The sequence below is a fragment of the Portunus trituberculatus genome, chromosome 10 (assembly GCF_017591435.1).
Source record: "Portunus trituberculatus isolate SZX2019 chromosome 10, ASM1759143v1, whole genome shotgun sequence".
NCBI lineage: Eukaryota > Metazoa > Arthropoda > Malacostraca > Decapoda > Portunidae > Portunus > Portunus trituberculatus.
In genome coordinates this window covers 5,161,583-5,177,475 of record NC_059264.1, presented here as the reverse complement: position 1 = coordinate 5,177,475, position 15,893 = coordinate 5,161,583, and the positions used below count along the sequence as shown (strand labels likewise).

At 35.6% G+C, this 15,893-nt stretch overlaps 1 protein-coding gene across 8 annotated transcripts in view; it reads left to right on the top strand.

The window, feature by feature from the left end:
• Positions 1-10,845, top strand: part of LOC123501819 (sedoheptulokinase-like) — a 35,517-nt gene extending 24,672 nt beyond the window's left edge. For 5 of the 8 annotated variants that reach the window (XM_045250841.1, XM_045250847.1, XM_045250844.1 and 2 more), the window contains 2 exons: positions 34-186; positions 2,982-10,845. In XM_045250841.1, coding sequence (XP_045106776.1) covers positions 34-186; positions 2,982-3,039 — 211 coding nt within the window. In that variant the 3' untranslated portion in view covers positions 3,040-10,845. Of the gene's footprint in view, positions 1-33 lie in introns of all 8 variants that reach the window. The other 3 variants (XM_045250843.1, XM_045250846.1, XR_006673716.1) reach the window with 2 other exon arrangements.
• Positions 10,846-15,893: the final 5,048 nt, after the last annotated feature.

The window sequence follows — 15,893 nt, the reverse complement described above, 5'->3', positions numbered from 1 at the left end:
CCTCACATAACCTAACCTAACCTAACCCCACAGTATGATGCCTCGGTCAATGCTGGAGGAGAACGAGATCACCAGCATCATCTGTGGGGGCTCAGCGTTGGCAAGGAACCCTATACTGCTGCAGGAGCTGGAGCACGCCTACCAGCTGCCCACCACCCTCGACTCCCGGGGTGATGCTGCATATGGGTCAGCGCTGGCGGCGATCAATGCTGCGGCAGACTAGGCTGTGGTGAACTGTGATGTGTGTGTGTGTGTGTGTGTGTGTGTGTGTAGTGCCTTGGTTTTGTGTGTTCTTGAGGTGGTTGTGGTCTGTTTTCTTATTCTTTAGTGGTACTTTTAGAGAGAGAGAGAGAGAGGGGTAATGAGTTAGTATAGAGAAAAAATAAGCTAGACTAACTCATACCTACATTTCAAAATAGATGCTGAATAATTGAGAGAGAGAGAGAGAGAGATAATAAGTCACTATGAAAAAAGACTAACGCATGTAAGTTAATTCAGGAAAGTTGCAAGTGACATTAACCAGTTCGCTTCACAAGGCTCGGTACTGAATGAGCATCCTTCACCATATCATCCCTCGCTGGCCATTACTGTACATTTCCAAACAGACGCTGAATTGGTTAGTTTGAATAAGGAAAACAAAGAAAAATCTCGCATTCATTTCATTTCAAACATTTAGACATTTAGAAGGAGAAGAATATACATCAATTTATGCATTCATCTCATCATAAATTATACAGAAAAACAGCTATGATAATTCACTCCTTTAAAATTAGGATGATCAATTAACGGAATTTAGTTAGGAATTGTACGTTGAGGAAAAAAAGAACTGAAAACATGGAAACAATATGAAACAAGAACAATTACTTAAGTTTTCTATTCAGTATGTCTGGTACCCAAACTGGAATATACTTTAGAGAGAGAGAGAGAGAGAGAGAGAGAGTGAGTGAGTGAGTGAGTGAGTGAGTGAGTGAGTGAAAGAAATACACAAAGATACCAGTACTCACCATAATGCATGCAATATATATACTGCCATAGACAAACAACACATCATTGAAAGCTGTACATTAAGTGCCATTGAGTCTTTGTTTGTAGAAGCACAGCAGTAAGGCGGGTTGTATGCAAATCACTGTTGTATAATTTGTGCACCAGTTTGCCTTTTGAATGTAAAGAACCACTGTATTTATAAAGGCTGGTGGTGTAGGCAGTGTGCTAAACGAGGCTTCTTACTCATATATTGTGCTTTCAGTGAGCTGGTCGGTGTATGAAAGTAGAGAAATAAGGGAAGCTGCAAGAAGCCATTAGATCTATACATGGTTGTTACTGTGTGTATGTGTGTGTGTGTGTGTGTGTGTGTGTGTGTGTACTGGTGCTAGGGAACTGTATATGTGTTGTCATTGTTTCTGTGTATGATGATTTGTGTTGTTGTGTTGTCAGGTTCTTTATTGTTAAGCTATTACCAGTTTTTCAGAGTTAATTTGTCCATTTTTTTTTACTTTATTTTATATTTTATTTTATTTATTTATTTATTTATTTTCATTTTACGTTTTGTTTTATTTTATTTTATTTATTTTTTTTTTTTTGTAACAGGAAATTTTAATTAGCTTTCTTCTTTCATTCCTTTCTTTCTTTCTTTCTTTCTTTCTTTCTTTCTTTCTTTCTGTCTTTCTATCTGTCTCTTTTCCTTCCTTCCTTCCTTTCTTCCTTTCTTTCTTTAATCTTTCTTTCTTTCTTTCTTTGTCTTTCTGTATTGCTTTATTTTGTATCTTTCACCAATCCTCAAAACAAAATCAGGATAAGTTTTTGGGCATTAACATATTATACTCAATAACACTTTTTATGAGCAAGCAGGAGATTAAGTGTTGTATTCATCTTTTTCTTTTCTTCTTCTTTTTCTTCTCTTTTCCTCCCCCTTTATAAATTTTAACATTTTTTTCTTCTTTTCTTTTTCTCCCATGTTTTGCATCTTCGGTGAGTCCTTTGAAACACAAAAGCAGGTCAATTATGGGCATTATTTTATTAGGCAAGTGAGGGCAGCTATTCTGTGTCACAAGGACAGAGATTTGTATGGGTTATGTAACAGAGAGGGAATTATTTTCTTGTTATTATTTTTCTTGTTTTTTGTTCCTGTTCTTGTTATTCTCTTGTTCTTCTGGTATTTTTCATTCCTGTTCTTGTTATTCTCTTCTTGTTCTTCCTCTTCCAGTGTGATAATGAGAGAAGTGTGTGTGTGTGTTTGAGAGAGAGAGAGAGAGAGTGAGTTATCCACAAATATCTTAATAAACAAGGCACAAAGACTCATAGATAACTTATAGAATAGCCAGAAGAATACACTAATGCAATAACAAGACATAATAACAACAATAATAGCAGCAATAGTAATAATAGTAACAATAATAGTGATAATAGCACATTTTTTTCTGAGACAGCAATATTATACCACCACCATCACCACCACCATCACCATCCCTCCCATAATCTCCTTTAAGTTGTCATAGCGCCTTACACATGCACAGAGGTAGGAGTAGTAGTAATAGCAGGCCAAGACACCACACAAACGAAAAGTACAAGTTTGTTCTGCTTTATCGATAAGTTTAAAGCGTTTCCGATGATGCAATGATACACCGCGCTCCTTCTACGTATATTTTTTGACAGCTTAAAGCATTGATGTGGCGTAGATGTGTATGTGTGTATGTATAACCCAGCTTGCTCAATTCTATGCCATGCAGTGGTTGTGTATGAGCTTGGCAATTGTGTATTTATTTTCAGTTTTTTTTTTTCTGTTTTTAATTTGGTTTGTCACGACTTAAAGTTAAAATGAAAACGCACATAGAAACTTCGTATAAATGGAGTTACTTTTAAGGCAGCAACCAAGAAACTTAATATAAAAAAAACATACTCAACGTAAAATAAGAGTTGAAATGAAAACATACATTAGAAATCTCGTATAAATAATGAGCTTACCACATCCTCGTATATTTCAGATATCATGAAGTCAGAAACATTACAATATTCCGAGCTGTTTTCAGAGCTCAAGTGTGAATATGTGTGGAGTTTCAACAGACAGACAGGCAGACGGATGTGTATCGTAATACTTTCTATGGAATCTTGCTCTTCCAGTGAATGCCAGGGTGTGTTTTGACAAGATAACTTTAGTGAAATATTACCAGATAAGCAACAGTGAGGTGGTGACTGGTGGGGGTCATTGTGTCAGGGGTAAGCAGTCCATTGGGTTAATTTAAATCAGTGTTGTTTTCCAGGAGCTGATAATGGTTTCGACTGCCTTGTGTGCCATTTTGTAGGTGTTTTTGAAGGTTTGGGAAGTGGTGATAAGAAGTTTTGTTTTGATTTTTGTGGAGTTCTGAAGTTATTGTGTTTTTGGGGTTGGGTAAGGAAGTTTTGAGTTTTGTTTGAGTTGAGTAGAGAAGTTGTTGTGTTTTAAGTTTGTAGATTAGTTGTTTATGTTAAGTTTACAGATGAAATTGTAGTCTTTTAAATCTGAAGAGATGTTATTTATGTTTCTTTAAGTTTGAAGCGAAGTTATTAGTTTTTTTTTTTTTTTTAAGCTTGAATATGTTATTTATGTTTTTAAGTTTGGAGAGAAGTTATTTTATTTTTAAGTCTGCAGAGAATATATTTATGTTTAAGTAGAGCAGAGAATTTATTTATGTTTTTATCAAGCACAGAAGTTATATTTTAATCGAACAGAGAAGCAATAATGTTTTATTTTTTATGTAGAGCAGACAAATGATAATGTTTTAAGTATAACAGAGAAACTATTACATTTATTTTCTGTTCTACCTAGTCTACAATATATACAATCCCACTTATTACTGTTTACATTTTTAATTCCCTACAAACACAGACCAGTACATAATATTCCTGAGAGCAGCAGACTAGCATGACCTCACTCTTATGAACTAGCTTCCATACATCATAGCATATCTTAGAGCATTACAAACTGACCCATAGAAAGATACACCACAATAATTTAGCATGTAAGATAGATTTAGGCATTAAGTAACTACAGGAGGCAGGAAAACATAGTGTGATGCAGGGATGAGAAAACAGTGGCAGGAAAACACAGTGATGCAGGAATGAGAAAAGTGGCAGGAAAACAGAGGGATGCAGGAATGAGAAAATAGAGACAGAAAAACAGTGTGATGCAGGAATGAGATTATGGAGGCAGGAAAACATACAGGGTGATACAGAAATGAGAGTAAGAGGTGAGATTACTACTGAAACACTTTTCACATCACTACACTCCAAAGGCTCTAGTTGAAGTGACACAGGTTTTTAAGGATGTTTTTCTAGGGTTCTAGTGACAGATGAGCTTTGTGCATTAGTAACAGGAGAAACATTCTACATTCTTGAGAACCTGGTTAATCATCTCTGGCCAGTTGTGGTGAGAGAGCAAAGCATTTCTGAATACAAGTGTGTGTGGAGTGATAGAATGAGTGGAAATAAATATACTGAGATGTCTTTGGTTTATGGAGGAGATGTGTAAGGAATAGTTTGAGAAGAAATTGATTGTGAGTAAAATTGAAAGCTAATACTGAAGAGGAAAGGTAGAAACAAAAAAAAAGATAATAGATGAAGTGCATGTGTGAAGGAGATAATGAAGAAATAAGAAATGTCTGGAAAGGAGGAGGTAGAGATTGGAAGGCAGAGGGATAGAGTAAATGTGAAATGCTTGGATAGGAAGAGATGAAGACTGGATACTGGATAGGAAAAAAGTAGTATAAAAATGAAAGAGATGCAAGAAGAGACAGACATATAAAAGAAATAAATGTTTAAAAAAGGAGAGATAGAGGCTGGGAGATAAAAAGATAAGATATAAATAAAACATTTGGATGGAGAGAAATAGAAGCTAGAAATAGGATAGTATAAATAAACACACACACAAAAAAAAAGGTGCTAGTATTGATAAAACATTCAAACAAGCAAGAAATATATAGATAGGGAAAGATAGAAGCTGTTTTATAGTGGCCACTTCAAGGAACACAGAGAGAGAGAGAGAGAGAGAGAGAGAGATAACTGCCCATGAAACATTGATAAGCAGGTGGTGTTTTGTAGATAAGGCAACATTGTGTGACTGCATGGTGGGATAAGCTGGCTGTTTGACTTTCCATGTGTAAATATGTAATGTTTGGCCAGCCTCTGTAAATATGAGTGTGTGAGTGTAATGGCCTGTGTTATATATAAGGTATCATAAGGTATCTTGTCCTATACTTAGAATATGAGGCGTTTTGAAGCAAGACAAGGAAAGGTTTACAAATTTGATGTTCCTGGTGTAGAGAGAAATTTTCCGTCATGTATAAATTTGCCAAAATGTTGAAAATTCTCGACGTCAATATTTAATGCTACATAATTCTTGATAATGTGTATTGATGATGTTCCCCGAGGTGTTTGCCTGTGTGATGTGATGTGATGTCTACCAATATGTCCCTAGATAAGGTGACCTCGCCCAGCTTCGTCTTTTGGGCTCCAGGGAATGAAGGATTAGGACACTCAAGAAGCAAAGCACACTGTAGGAATGAATGAATCTCTGGGAATAGCAGGGTTTTGCTGTATACCTAAACTGACTTGTGAGAGTTGTGAGTTGTCTCTGGAGTAACTTGAATAATGAGTTTGTACGAGGAGTCTGAACTGAGGTATGGATTAATGAGGTTTGAAGTAACTAGTGGTGAATGATGAGCTTGTGTGAGGAATTTGAATTGATTTATATTGGTAGTAAGATAAGTGCTGAATTTCTGAAATATCTTGATGAATAATAAGTTTGTAGAAGAAATTTGAATATATTTGTGTGGAATTATTAGTAAGGTTTAGAATAACTTGATGAGTGTTGGGTCAGTGTGAGAAATATGAACAGGTTATGTGAGTGATAAATAATGTTTTAAATAGTTACTGATGAATATGTAAGTATGAAAAATATGAATGATTTGTGAGGATAATTAGCAACATTTGAAATAACTATGTGAATGTTGTGTTACCTTGAGAAATATGGCCTTATTTATGTGAGGAATTGATAAGGTTATAGGTAATTACTTATGAATAATGAATTAATATGAGAAATTTGACTTTATTGATGTGACAAATTAGTAAGACTCTAATAACTACTGATAAATAATGAATATGAGAAATTTGAACTTATTTATGTGAAGAATTAGTAAAGTTTTAGATCATCACTGATAAATAATTAGTTAGTATGAGAAATATGTACTAATAAATAAGATAAGTCCTCCTTTGTCCTAATCTTGAGTATAGAAAATTGTCATAAACCACGTGAACAATACAGAACAAAAAATAACCAGTAGAGAATGTTCCGGATGTGTGAATTGCTTGTGACTTGATGTTTTGATGAATGAGAGCTGTGCAGGGAAGGTGGCGCATAGCAGACTGATTCTCTTTGAAGTCACAAAAATAAAGCGTTTGGAGAGTCTTGGTGCTTGGGACGGTGGCATGCTGAGGGCCATTTGGTGTGCATGACAAGATATTTTTATAATTTTGTATGCCATAATTTTCCATCTGTATATAATTTCACTTAAGTACATTGGCTTGATGAAGTGGACTACACATTTACTTGTATATCATGGAAATCTGTCCAAAGAAAAACATAGGAAATTCACAGTGATAAAAATGATTCGCTTGTAAATAATGTCCTAAAGGAGGCGAGATTTGGCGTCTTGCATGGAACACTCACATGGGAAACTAAAACCAATGTGGAATGTGATACTGAGCATATTCATTACATATATCACCTCATACCAGCAATACGTATGTGCCAATGGCCAGAGTCGCATATCCCACTCACTAGTGTAGGTGTTAGCTGTAGAGTGGTGCAGTGAAACCCTCAATGTAGGGAAGTATTAAAGGCAGAGACAAGTTTATTATGTACCAAAAGACACGTGTATGACTGAAAAGTTGGTGATGCAGTAATGTGTTTCCATAGCTACAAAAATTGAATAATGAAAAAAAGTAAAGAATATGAAGTAAAGAAGGAAAAATTGATAAAAAGGAATGTTGTAAGAGTGAAATGATGGATAATAAAAGTAAGAAAATTCTGCAGTGTTGGAAGAATGAGATTGTTAAAATTAGCACCAGAAAATCAATATTGAAGTGAGAAATAAGGATGAAAAAGTGAGATGATGAAAGTAATGCAAGAAAGTTAACTGATATGAATAAAACCAGCCGAAAAATCAGAAAAAAAATGTGTTGTAAGAATTAGATGATGAAAAGTGAAGAAGTTGGCTTTGTAAAAATAAAATACATGTAAAAGAAAGAAAAAAATGGCTGATTGATAAAACTAATGAGAGAAATTGACATTGTGGAAGTGAAATAAGAAAAAAAAATCAATTAGAACAAAATGAAGACAAACTAAAACAAAACGAACAAGAATATAATACAAAACAAAAGCAAAAGAAAAAAAAAAGTGAAACTAACAAAATGCAAACCTTTAGATAGATAAATGATAAACTTCAGTAGATAGATAGATAGATAATGAATATATAAGAGATTGATGGATGACTAAAGAGAGAGAGAGAGAGAGAGAGCACTAACAAAACCCCCTCTAGTGACACCTCCCTAATCTCAATACAGGGGGTTGAATAGAGGCTGAAATGTGGCAATAAGGAAGAAAAAAAGTGGTGTGTTGAGCTGTGTGTTGTCACTGCTGTGTTTCCTATTGCCTTATTGTTTGCTGTGGCTTCTGTGGCACCTATGGAGATTATGGGAGGCTGTGGCACTGATGGAGAGAGAGAGAGAGAGAGAGAGAGACTTGTTTTTTCTCAAGATGATTAGAAATATAGAAATCAGATGAAATTACTAGTTTATAAGAGAAAGAGACACCTTTTTTTTTTCTCAAGATAGGAGTTAGAAATAAAAAGATGAAATTATTAGTTTTGAGAGAGAGAGAGAGAGAGAGAGAGAGAGAGAGAGAGAGAGAGAGATTACCTAGTTTGATAATGACAGGAAAAAGCAATTTAAGAGAAAATATATAGGTTGTCAGATTATTATTATTATTATTATTATTATTATTATTATTATTATTATTATTATTATTATTATTATTATTATTATTATTACAATTTAAAGAGATCAATGCAAAGGAGTCAACTCATTAATTATTACCATTATCATTTTTTTTATCATTATTATTTTACCTGAGGCCTATAGAAAAATATAGGCCTATTTCCTTAGGCTTAGGGGTCACCTTTACATTTATACTTTATTATGTGCACCAATGAAGACAAGTAAAAATAAGTCAGTGAATATAAATAAATCAACTCATGAATATCACCACTGGACATTATAGGCACAGGTAACACACACACACACACACACACACACACACACACACACACACGTACAGTCATTCCTTGTTATCCACAGGGGTGGGTGGGGTGGAGGTGACAGACACGTGGATATTCTTTGTTGTATTTTTCTTTTTCTCTTTTCTTTAGTTTGTTTCCTTTATTTTCTATTTTCGTCTTTTATCTTCCGCTTTCTTTTCTTTTCGTTATTTTTTTATTTCCATTATTTTTATTTTGTCTTAGATTTACATTATAGAAAATTATTTGGGGTCCCTCTAAAGAACATCCCTGAACACCCAAAGCTTAGAGGAAATAAAGGAAAAACAATTAACAAAAAAAAAAATAAATAAATAAATAAATGAAGAAAAATAGATATGAACACTTATTTTATTTATTTATTTACTTTTTTATGTGGAAATGTGAACCCGTGGATAATGAGGAATGACTGCACTGTAAATAAATATTCCACGACTATCACTAAGCATACTAACTTATACCTGAACCAAAACACATCATGAAGTGCCGATATCCAGGCTACACTTCCCCTGTCAACTAAACTGAACTGAATTAACCGTACTAACTGTATCTTATCACGTGCATTCTAATGTGGCTTTATAAAAGGCTGTGGACAAAGACTTTATTTTGATAGTCGCACACTCAGGTTGTATCTAAAGAAGAAGAAAAAGACAATTATTCACACTGAGTCTTACTAATTCTATAACAATGTACAGCCGTGGCTAAAAATTTGCTGATATATTCTTTGTCAATAATTTAACTAGTGAGACCAAAAGAAGCCAGACTGAATGAAGGTACAGAAGGATTATTAAAGGGAAAATGAAGGAAGAGAAGGAAATTTAAGGATGATATGAAAGAAGAAAGAATAAGAGATCAGGAAAGGATGTAAGGCCGAAGGAAGATAGAATTAATATTGAAGGAAGTATGAAAGAATATTACAAGGAAGACGATGGAGATTGAAGAAGGATATGAAAGAATCAGAGGATGTAAGATTGAAGGAAGGAAGATAGAATGATTATTGAAAGGAAAATGAAGGAAGACAAAGATTGAAGGACATGAAAGAAGAAAGAATAAGAGATCAAAAGAAGCAAGAGTGAAGGAAGGTAGAAAGAGAATGAAGGAAGACAAGAAAGATTGAAAAAAAATATGAAAAGAAAAAAAAATAGATGAAAAGAAGCAAAAGTGAAGGAAAGTAGGAGTATTGAAAGGAGAATGAAGGAAGATTTGGAAGAAGAAAGAATTTGAAGGAAAACATATCGTATATAAAATTTTTAGCCACGGCTGTACAGATTCACTACTCAATCATACTAATCAATACACAACTGCATATCAATCCTGTGTCTACAACTTCACACGGCTCCTTCATACTTTCGAGAACTCTGGGTCACAAACTGTATACTCGATGGAAAACACAAATATACGTTATGCTTTGTGTTTTTTTACGTATAGGCGCGTTCGATATACATTCATGTGGGACTGTGATGTGCTGAGAGGCTGAAATAGGTACTAATAAACCCCCATGTATTACCAGTGTTCTTGTGTCAGTATTCTAAAGTCATCTGGTAAGCTAAGAGTTATCAGTTTAATGCTGGTTAATATTCTTGTTTCCTTCATTCTATTTGGGTTTATTTTCATTTATTTTTACTTTCCAGTGTTAATTCATACAGGCAAGCGAAGCATACCACACGTAATAACCAGAAGGGGTGTATATTTGCTCCCTTTAGGTGGAAATACAGAAGCAGGCAGAGTTCCAGAGTGTACCAGTGAAAGGGATGAAAGTTAACGCGTACGATTAATCAGTATGCATTCACAGGTAATGGAATGATGACAGTTAACATTTTTTTTCTTTTCTAACCGTTACATCATTAAAAGACTCCACATAAGTTCATCAAGTTGTTATGGAGTTAATCTGGCCACAATTAACGGGAATGTCAACCAATTTGCTTTTTTTTTTTTTTTTTTTTTTTTTTTAATACTGTTACGTCACTGAAAGCAGCCTGTCAGATAAAGTACGCCAAAATTTTCTTAACGTTGTAATGGAGTTAATGTAGCCATGATTAATGAGAATACTAACATTTGCCATTTTTTTTTTTTTAACTTGGATCACTCAAAGCAGGCTGTCCGTCAGAAATAGTACTCAAATATTCTTCACCACGTTGTGATGGAGATGCAGTGAGTAAATATATAAATACGTCCAATTAGCGAGGATCTTAACAAATTCGCTATTTATATATATTTTTGTATTTTATCACCAGTTAGCAATCCACCATCATTTCTTCCATCTGGTATTAATAATCTAGCAACACTTAAGAAATACTGGGACACTGACATGGTAATACTGAACGTGTGTGGGGGGGGGAGTTGCAGGAGTGACTAAAGAAATGGTGTTTGGTGTGTAGTGAGGGAGTGCTGAGTGCTGGATGTGGGGCAGCAGTCAGTCAGTCAGTCAGGACAGGACATAATAGTAAAGGCTCATGCGTGTACTGATTTATAAAGGCAGCAATAAAGTGATGAATCAGGAGGGTGTTGTTTGACTTTCATCCTTCTCGCCATCTTGATCTTGTCTTGTCTACGATTCACATGCAAGGATAAAAGTGGAATGAAAATCAGTCGGTAAGTAAAAGATAAACCGGAAATAGAATAGAGTAAGTAATGATGAAATGAGTAAATAGATATACGAACAATGAATTAAAAGAAGGAAATAAGTAAACATATACGTACAGAGAAATTAAAAGATAACATGAATGATGGGAAAAAAAATAATAAGTGATACAATTTAAGTACAATGAACGTCTCTCTTCACAATAGTCAATAGAAAAAAAAGAATAGACGAAAGATAAGTGGGTAGATAATATTTCGCGAAAAAAATAGATAGGTAAACAAATTAAATAATAACAAAACTATAAATTAGGTACATAAAATATTTGTTTTCTTTGTGCAAAACTATACATGTTGTTGTATTTTGTTCATATTATTGTACACTGAGGAAAAGGAGAGTTTTTCATATTTCTATTCATTTATACATAGACTTGCATTTGTATAGTAAGTAGTTATATATTCAGAGAGAGAGAGAGAGAGAGAGAGAGAGTGTGTGTGTGTGTGTGTGTGTGTGTGTGTGTGTGTATTTTTCACCAAGGCGCCTGCTGGTCACCCAGCCAGCTTTCCCCTTTGCGGAGAGAACTCAGAGCTCATAGACCGATCTTCGGGTAGGACTGAGACCACAACACACTTCACACATCGGGAAAGCGAGGCCACAACCCCTCGAGTTACAGCCCGTACCTATTTACTGCGAGGTGAACAGGGGCTACACATTAAGAGGTTCGCCCATTTGCCTCGCCGCTTCTCGGGACTGAACCTGGACCCTCTCGGTTGTGAGCCGAGCGTGCTAACCCCTACACTACGCGGTGTGTGTAATTCACCTCGGTCGTCTGCTGGTTACCCAGCCAGTCTTTCCCATTACGGAGCGAGCTCAGAGCTCATAGACCGATCTTCGGGTAGGACTGAGACCACAACATACTCCACACACCGGGAAACGAGGCCACAACCCCTCGAGTTACATCCCGTACCTATTTACTGCTAGGTGAACAGGGGCCACACATTAGAGGCTTGCCCATTTGCCTCGCCGCTCACCGGGACTCGAACCCGGGCCTCTCGATTGTGAGTCGAGCGTGCCAACCACTACACTACGCGGTGTGTGTGTGTGTGTGTGTTACCCTCTCTAGCTTCCTCTCTCTCAAAAATCAATTTCCATTCTTTCTGCTCTCACTTTCATATCTGAGAGAGAGAGAGAGAGAGAGAGAGAGAGAGAGAGAATGGAATAGGTTAGCCTCTCTTCCCTTCTCCCCCACACACTCTTTTCTTTGTTTATGGGAGAAAAATATACAGTTCATTTATATTGATGAATAGCAGAAAAAAAAACCCCACAGCTTTTTGTGGAGTATAATTAATGTTTTCAGTCTTTTCATAGTTTGTTTTTTATATCGGGTTTATGTAAATTATCCTACTTTTATAAACGATATCTACAGAGTCACTTTATTATATTTTCTCATTTTATAAAACTTGATATTTGTTCAGTGAAATACATGGATGAATAAACAAGGAATTTTAGTTTTCTAGATGACATTATGGAGACATTTGCAATATAGTTTATCCTTTACACAACCTTCACTCTGCATTTCTTGTTAAAAATATTACCAAATGGAAACAAACTCACAAACACGATTATTTCTAGATTACAAATATTCTCAAAAGCAAAACAAATCGTAGAAACGCCATAAGGAAAGCAGGGAAATAGACAACTAATTATTGGAACAAGGTGAAGTAAGGTGACGTAAGGTAAGGATCATTTCATTCACTTGAGGAGGAAGTTGGAGAAAGAACAGAGGAAAATCACTTCACATCACCCAGTATTTTTAACCTTCCCTGAGCACCCAACCATTCACCAGCTATCCGGAAATGAAGATAAGACGCTGGTGAAGTGACAAGGTGAGTGAGAAGATGGAGGAACAACAGATGACGGGAATAAATGGCGATTAGTGAGGGAGTGTGGCGGGGAGCAAACTTTAATGGCGAGAGGACAATGTAAGGTACCTGTCGTTTTCCATTATTTTCTACCTATTTTAGCGCTTCCTTCCTCACATGAGCTGTAGGGAAATGGAGTTAAGGGTCTAGTGAAGGTGTGAGGTGAGGTGGGAATAGGGAAAGGTAAGGGATGGTGGAAATAAATGGCGATTAATGGGGCGGGGTGGAGAGGAGCAGCCCTGCGTGGTGAGGCGAGGAGAGTCACGTGACATTTAAATCCCTCGGCAAGTATTTAAAGGGACCGTGTGTTATTGTTGTGTTTTCTGAAGTGTTGTGTGTTTTCGCTTAATTTTGAAGGAATAAGTGAGTTTTTGTGAATAACTAGATAAATATAGGATAGGTAGAGATATGTATAGGTAGACAGGTAAGATATGACATGATTTGAATATATTGCAGTGTTTTGTGGTGAAGTCTTGTTTTTTGTAAGTTTTTGAATGAATGAATCAGTTTTTTTTAATAACTACGTAAGTATAGAATACGTAGAGAAATATACAGGTAAAGGTAGATTAAAGACAGACAGGTAAGATATAACATGATCTGAATATATCGCAGTGTTTATTGATGAAGTATTGTGAGTTTTGGCTTAATTTTGAAGGAATAAGTGGATTTTTATATTAGCTATTTAAATACAGGATACGTAGATTCACAGGTGAGAAAGGTAGATAATTGAATATATTGCTTTGTTTTGTGGTGAATTAGTGTCTGCTTTCGTTTGTTAAAGGAATAAGTGAATTTTTTTTAATAGGTATGTAAATATAGAATGCGTAGAGAGATGTACAGGTAAGAAAGAAAAATAATTAAATTTAGACAGATGAAATATAACATGATTTGAATATATTCCAGTGTTTTGTGTTAAAGTAAGTGTTTATATTAGCTACGTGTAAAATGGATACGTAGAGAAATAAAAAAATGCTAATAATAAAATAAAAGTATAAAATAATAATAATAAAAGAATGAATAATAGGTAAAATATAACATGATTTGAAAATATTGGAGTCTTTCGTGGTGAATTGTGAGTTCTCGTTTGATATTTGAAGGAATTAGTGAGATTTATTAACAACCACGTAAAAACAAGATCCGAAGAGCTGTGAAGGTGTGAAAGGTGAATAAGTAAAGGTAGACAGGTAAAATATAACAAACTGAAATTATTGCGGTCTTTTGTGGTGAATAATTGTGTGTTGACTTCATAACCTCATAAACAACAAAAAATCAGTGTTGCCAGGTAGATATACAGGTGAAATAGGTAGAATATTAAAAGTAGAGAACTCTGGTGTGAGATTATTGCGTTTTATTGGTGTAAAGTGTTGTTTGTGGGTATAGGTGTGCTGCAGTTGCCAGGTAGGTGGATACAGGTTAACTAGGTAGGTATACAGGTAAAAGGTAGGAATATTAATTAAGGTAGGCCACTGAGATGGACAGGTAAAAGCTCTTGTTTTTTATTGAGTTATTTGTTCTTCTATATTTTAGTTTCTGGTGCATATTTGTGTTTTCTTTCCTTTATTTTTTTTATTTTTAGATAGTAGACCAGAGAATAATGTCGGAAATGTCTTTTATTATAAAATATATTACGTTAATTTCAGATAGATGAGTTGAAACTACTGCTACTACTACTACTACTACTACTACTACTACTACTACTACTACTACTACTACTACTACTACTGCTGCTGCTACTGCTACTGCTACTGCTACTACTACGAGACTATTGCGAAACTTAATTCTCCTGATGTTAAAGGTAAATATTGCTTCTTCTTCTTCTTCTTCTTCTTCTTCTTCTTCTTATTATTATTATTATTATTATTATTATTATTATTATTATTATTATTACTATTACTTTTATTGTTATTATTATTATTGTTATTATTGTCGTTGTTGTTGTTGTTGTTGTTGTTGTTGTTGTTGTTGTTGTTGCTGTTGTGGTCTTCAAATTTTTCTTTTTCTTTCCTTTCTTTACTTTTATTTTCCATCAGGTTCCTCCTTTATCCACCTATTCGTTCTTGTCCTCCTCCTCCTCCTCCTCCTCCTCCTCCTCCTCCTCCTCCTCCTCCTCCTCCTCAATAAATGTCATTGCCTTAACTCGTCTTCATGATCAAAATTGATGATGTATTATTGAATTTTCTCTCCATCGGGTGAGAGAGAGAGAGAGAGAGAGAGAGAGAGAGAGAGAGAGAGAGAGAGAGAGAGAGAGAGAGAGAGAGAGAGAGAGAGAGAGAGAAGAAGAAGAGAGAGAGAGAGAGAGAGAGAGAGAGAGAGAGAGAGAGAGAGAGAGAGAGAGAGAGAGAGAGAGAGAGAGAGAGAGCAATCTTGGCGCCTTGCAATTCTTTCTTCTTGACGTTGAGAAAGAAACTTTGTAGAAATGAATTGAGAGAGAGAGAGAGAGAGAGAGAGAGAGAGAGAGAGAGAGAGAGAGAGAGAGAGAGAGAGAGAGAGAGAGCGCTTCCCTTGACGAGGACGACTGTGCTTGCCTAACTTTACATCAAAGTGACTATCTTTTTTCTTTCTCACTTTCTCACTTTCTCACCCAACCGTTATGCCTCGCTTGTTGCAGAAAGAGAGAGAGAGAGAGAGAGAGAGAGAGAGAGAGAGAGAGAGTGTTGGAGGTGTATACGTTTTGTCATATATTACTAACACACACACACACACACACACACACACACACACACACACACACACACACACACACACACACACACACACACACACACACACACATTTCTCTCCCTCTCTCTCTCTCTCTCTCTCTCTCTCTCTCTCACAGACATTTTGTACAGTTAATTATTCAGATTTCTAACTCTCTCACTCACTCACTCTTTCTCTCTTTCTTCCTCTCTCTCTCACTCACTCACTCACTCACTCACTCACTCGGAAGGATCATAAGTGAGAGGTTGTGCTGCATGGAGGTCATTTCCACTCCATTTAATGTGATATAGTGAGAGAGAGAGAGAGAGAGAGAGAGAGAGAGAGAGAGAGAGAGAGAGAGAGAGAGAG